Source organism: Merops nubicus, unplaced genomic scaffold, assembly GCF_000691845.1.
Source record: "Merops nubicus isolate BGI_N331 unplaced genomic scaffold, ASM69184v1 scaffold43618, whole genome shotgun sequence".
Lineage (NCBI taxonomy): Eukaryota > Metazoa > Chordata > Aves > Coraciiformes > Meropidae > Merops > Merops nubicus.
In genome coordinates, this window is record NW_008624636.1 from 1 (window position 1) to 6,009 (window position 6,009).

The 6,009-nt window shown below is 50.8% G+C and overlaps 1 protein-coding gene across 1 annotated transcript; it reads right to left on the reverse strand.

The window, feature by feature from the left end:
* Positions 1–7: 7 nt before the first annotated feature.
* Positions 8–5,036, reverse strand: LOC103777851 (bromodomain and PHD finger-containing protein 3-like; the record flags this gene model as incomplete). Its single annotated transcript, XM_008945413.1, has 4 exons — positions 8–201; positions 1,789–2,101; positions 2,484–2,612; positions 4,905–5,036. Coding segments are annotated over 4 exons (768 nt in total), but the record flags the coding sequence as incomplete, so codon positions are not given.
* Positions 5,037–6,009: the final 973 nt, after the last annotated feature.

Genomic DNA, 6,009 nt, shown 5'->3' on the forward strand with positions numbered 1-6,009 from the left:
CCCTGGCGGGCAGGGCCCGGTGCTGCTGCTGGGCCAGCCTCTGCCTCACGCCGTTGATCTCCCTGCGCAGCAGCCGCAGGCGGCGCGTCCGGGCGCCGCTGGAGCGCATGGGGCTCACCACGTCCAGCTTCTCCAGCAGCTCCTTCAGCTGGGCCTCCAGGGAGAGGTGGGCGCGGGTCTCCGGGAGCAGGATGTTATCCACTGCATCGAGAGAGAGCCCAAGAGGGAAGGGAAGGAGTGAAGCTGCTTGAAGAAACAGCCGGAGCACCGCCGCGCCTCAAGCCCTTTGAGTTCGTGACCAAATGGCTTTGGTTTGGGGGTTTAAGAATTGTAAACCTCAGAGCTCAGGCTACAGTCCTCTGGGTAAAGAGCAACTGATTGAACCTGCACTGCCCTCCAGGTCCTGTCACCCTCCTGGGGACAACAGCGGCAGGACATGTCTGCAGCTCACACAAGACAGCTCACGGTCCAGGTCCTTGGCACAAACCTATTCTGTTGCCAGATTAAACAACAAAACCAGACCACAAACAGAAATAGCCAAAAAAATGACATGGTTTGGCATTCCTCTGGCTCTGCTGAAGGGCTGGAGCCAGGAGATAGCTGAGAGCTGTGTTGTCATCCACCAGCACCAACTACATAGCAGACTGTCCATCTGCATCCAAGAGGACTGAGAGATTTAGGAACTGGATGGCAGACTGCAGGCTCTGCATGCTGACTGGCAGCAGCATCCTGTGCTAAGTTTAGCCAAGTTATTCAACCAAACTTTGCAGCTGCATCTCAAGATGCTGTAGGAATGGATGTGGTCATGTTGTGAATGGAAAGTCTCAGCTAGAAGGATTGTTTGGGCCCCAGTAAACACACATCAGCCTCTTGCATCCCACAGTGCTCCATCTAACCCAGTTGCTCCACACCTTTACAGAGTCTCAAGAGTCACAGAATCACAGAGTCAGAGCATGGCAGGAGTTGGAAGGGACCTCTGGAGATCACCTCATCCAACCCCCCTGCTCCAGCAGCTCCCCCACAGCAGGGTGCCCAGGGTCACAGCCAGGCAGGTTTGGGATCTCTCCAGAGCAGGAGACTCCACAGCCTCTCTGGGCAGCTGCTCCAGGCTCTGCACCCTCACCCCAAAGAAGTTTCTCCTCCTGCTCAGGTGGCACCTCCTGGGTTCCAGTTGGTGCCCGTTGCCCCTTGTCCTGTCCCTGGGCACCACTGACCAGAGTCTGGCCCCAGCCTCTTGCCCCCCGGGGCCCTTTAGCTCTTGCTCAGCATTGATCAGATCCCCTCTGAGGCTTCTCCTCTCCAGCTGAACAGCCCCAGGGCTCTCAGCCTTTCCTGGGCACTGAGATACTTCAGTATCCTCGGGATCTTTGAGGCCTCCACTGAATTCCCTCCAGTAGTTCCCTTAATTTTGCCAGTTTACAACTAATTAAATGTATGTGCTTTCCTCAGAGCAAAAAATTCTAGCTCTACTTTTGCCCTGTTCTTTAAAATACCAAGTCTGTACCAGAGCCATGGCACACATCAAACAGCGTGGGCAGCTACAAGGCTCTTCCCAGACAGCCATGCCCTAGGGGAGCTGGAGCCAAGCTGCACTTAGAGTGCCCAGCCCACCTGAAACCCTGCTCTTTGAGGCTCTAAAGGAGTTTGACAAATGCTTAGGTAAGTAAAAGGACAGGAGAATTCCTGTCTGCTGATATATTTCCACGCAGGCCGAGCGACGCGCTGGGAACAAAGAACCCAGTTAACGATCTGCCTGGGGGAATAAAAAAAAAGTCCATGACCACTCACCATCCTCCCAAGAAAAGCGGTAAAAGTCCTCGGTTTTGGGTGACTCAGGCAGGTGAATCCCCACAGCAGGGTCAAAGCCGATGCTTTCGGCCTGCCGCCGGGCGTGGCGCAACACGGCCCCTCCCAGGTCCCTGAGCCGGACAGCTGCTCGGTGGAAAATCGTGTCTTTAGCATTATACCTCATGCAGTTGGCAACTATAAGGTTAAAGTCTTCCTCAAACTCCTCCAACGTTCGGTACAGGTGGGACTCCAGCTTCCGCCTCATGGTGGAAAAATCCATTGGCTTGGAAATGAATTCCAGGTAATCTGGAACCTAAACATATAAAACCTGTACAATTACAAAAACCATTTACTAGCCAAGCAGAGCGCACCCATCACAAGCACTCTTCATGCCCCTTCCACCAGCAAGGGGCAGCACCAGCAGCTCAGTCCTGTGTCACCCGCTCTGGGCAGACACATCCTGGCTCTGCAGAACTTTAACTTGTCTGAGATGTGCTGAAGCTTCCAGAAAACAACACCCTTGTGTTTTTTTTTTTGGCCCAGGAGGACACCCCCATTGTGAGTCCTCTCTGAGAAATCCTTTAGTCCACCAGCAGCTTGGGACAAGGTGGTTTGTGCTTTCAGGGAGAGCACATCAGGTTCTGCCCGGTGAAACCTCAGACAACCCGTTAGACACCTCTAGGAAAGAGACTTGCCTCGTTCAGGTCAACAGGCTCTGCAAAGATCTGGGCAGCATCCTTCTCCTGCAGCAGGTCCAGCGTTGTGCGCAGCAGCACGTTGAAGGGGGTCAGCTGCAGCTCCATGGCAGCCTGCTGGACCTTGACCTGGAAGAGGAGACCAGGGGTGAGCACAGTTATCGAGGACAGGATACGTGAGTGGTGTCTCCCTCTGGTTTCTCCTGAATCATCAGCACCCTGCTCAGTGGGGAGAACGTCAGGTCTTCATACCACTAGCCTGGTAGACTCATTGCTGAAGGATTTCTGGCAAACCCCTTGTCCTCTCCACAGGAGCACACAGCACTTTGTGGCATCTAACTGCACAGTCAAATCCTTCCATGTGGGGAACTCCTGTTTATCCAATCTCAGACAGCCAAAACAGGAGGAAACCCCAGAAAATTAAAAGATAATGCAACTAAAAATGAAAACAGGAAGAAGCTCTTCATGCCTGGTAAATGATCCTGGAGAACTCCCTGCCTCAAGGTATCATTATGGCAATGAGCAACATCATACAAAAGTTCAAAGTATGTAGGAGGTTCCATGAACAACAACATCCAGATTTAGAGGAGGGAACATAAACAAAGTTTAAGATTCTCACACTTCAAGGCAGAAGCCAAACAATAATGGTCAGATGTCTGCAAATCCCCAATACAGTTCCTTCTACCCTTTATGAAGGCTCTAATCCTGTCTGATTGCAAGCAAACAAGTTGTAGCACCGGTTTGATCTCTTCCACTGAAACTCCATTCAAAGGAGACTGGAACAGGAGAGGGGTATTTATTTCTCCTTTAACATTTTAATTTCTTTGATCTTATAATCCCTCATTATGTCATTAAATCAACCACTTCAGCAGCAAAGGAAAGCAAGCGTGTTTATACAAAGCAAACTGGATTTGATGTGCTAAGCAACAAGACAGCATCAATAAGAGAATGAATGAACATGGATATAAAGATCTTCCCTGAAACAGGAAAGAAGCTGAACAAAGCTTCAGGGCTCTGGAGCATCCTCCTCAACTCACCAAAAAGCTGGGCTGGGATAGAGCTCCAACAAGACACTTTCCTATGATATTTCATCCTCTCACAAAGCACATCATACTTTCAACAAGCTTTTCTGGATTTAGCCAACTGTGATAGGGATATACTACAAGACATCAAAAGCAAACAAAGCCCAAGAGTGATTTTTTTTGATCCTCCTACTTGAAATATGTCCACACAGCAAGCAGGACTCAGCCACTGCTGTACATCGAGGACAATGTAGCAAAGGAACCAGTGCTGGCATCAGAAGGACTCTAGAAAAGCTGTGGGCAGTTTTTGGCCCTGAAAAATCAGCTCACAGAGGAGCTGTGATCACAGAGGATGCTGCTTTCCCTCTGCCTGGCTCCCTGCAGCCAGCCTGAGAGTGCTCAGCTGATGCCCAAGGCCATGTGTGCTGCCTCACCATGAGCAGGGTGAGTCTTTCATGAAGCTCTCCTTGGAGATATTCACCCCAGTGGGCACAGTTGTGGCTGCAACCAGATATGGCAAGCAAAGACCCTCAATGGGCAAAGCTGGCAAGCATGGGAAGGAAACTTAACTGGTGGAGCTCTGGAGAACTGCATGCAGATGAAAGAGGAAACTGGGAAATTTAGTAAATGGTCTCCACCTCTGGGAGACCTGCTGGGGGCTGCCAGGACTGCCAGGGGCCTGGCAGAAAGCTGGGGACAGACTTTTGAGCAGGGCCTGTTGGGACAGGACAAGGGGGGACGGTTTAAAACCAAGAAAGGGAGATTTAGACTGGAGAGAAGGAAGAAATGTTCTACACTGAGGGTGGTGAGCCCCTGGCCCAGGCTGCCCAGAGAGGTGGTCACTGCCCCATCCCTGGAACCATCCCAGGGGAGGTTGGCCGGGGCTCTGAGCACCCTGCTCTAGCTGGGGATGTCCCTGCTCAGGGCAGGGGTGTTGGGCTGGATGAGCTTTAAAAGTCCCTTCCAACCCAAACCATTCTATGAATCTATAATCTTAAAGCTTTTTCTTCTAAAAAATGTACTTAGAGGGCAAACCAGAGGAATTTTTAGCTTCAGAAATGAAAAGCACAATGTAATTTAGACCTCTCTCTGGAGTAGGTGTTACCAAACTCCTGAAATAATCATTAAAGGAGATCTAACTTCTACTCTGCAGAACACCTGGTCCAGGCCCAGGAGCAGAGGGGTGCTGGAGGTCAGGAACCAAACCCACTATGCAAACCCATCTTCCCAGCACCCTGCAGCCCCGGGGCCGAGGGTGGGGCAGCGCAAGGCCGTGACTGCCACGGGGAGAGATGGAGACAAGGAAAAGGCTCAAGAAAATCTGTCACCTTCCTCCCCTGCCTCCTGCAGCACAGGTTGCTCGTGTGGGAGGGAAGCTGAGGGCAGCAGAAGGACCAACCTGCTCCCGTTTGAGTTTCTCCCTCTTGCGGATCAGCTCGATGAGGAGCCGGGCGCGCTCCAGGTCGTGCCGCAGTTTTTGCCAGTACTTCAGCTCCTCCTTCACAGCACTGGTCTTCTCATCCTGCTCCTTCTGCAAGACACAGTGGGTGAGACAAAAAACAAGACGGGTTTCCTGCCTTCCTGACTCTTTCTAGGCATGAATTGCTCTCGTATAGTCTTCTTCCCAGCTACTCACCTCTCACTGAGACTCTGCCCTCTCCTTGCGACAGCACCAAGCTGTCTAACAAACACAACATCAGCCTTGCTGGATTTCATGTTACCCGTGAAGTCAGGGAAGGTTCACACTCCAGCACGTGCTTTTGACACCTTACACCCTCCCTGGTTTTATATCCAAGTTCATTAGAGAGGCTGGAAGTCTTTCTGTCAGCTGCATCGAAGAGGCAGCCCAAGGTGTTCACAGCATAAAGGCAAATCATAGGAGGAAGGAGCTATTATTATCCTTCTGTGTATTATTATCCTTCTGTACCCAGTAAGAAATAGAGCCATGGAAAGAGATTTGCCAAAACACAAAGGAGCAGCCAACGCTGGGAGATGAGCTCACGCCTTCCAAGACCTAGTTCAGTGGCTCTGCAACACGATCATCCTTCCTCTCCTACATCTGCAGCTTTTCAAATGGTTCTGAGGGTCTAGCTGAACTGTCTTCACTTTCACATGACTGCCAAGAGAGGAAAACTGCTTCACAAGATCTTGACAGTTTCTATTTATAGGACTTCTGTTTTTAAGGACTTATGGTAAATTGCCAAGTTGATACACCAAGGAAATGCTGCACTTCCCCAGGCTCCAGACCAATGACTGGAAACATTCTTTTTATTAATCACCCAGAGCAGTCTTCAAGCAAACCAAAACCCTATGAATTCCTTCAACTACAGTAAAAATACACATGCACAACCTGCATGGTACCTACTGACAGGATGTTAGAGAGCAGAGTCCACCTGGTTCATTACTTCTCCAACTACTTCTCTCAGAATCCCAGCATGGTGGGGTGGGATGTGACCTCTGGAGATCATCTCATCCACCCACCTGCTCCAGCAGCTCCCCCACAG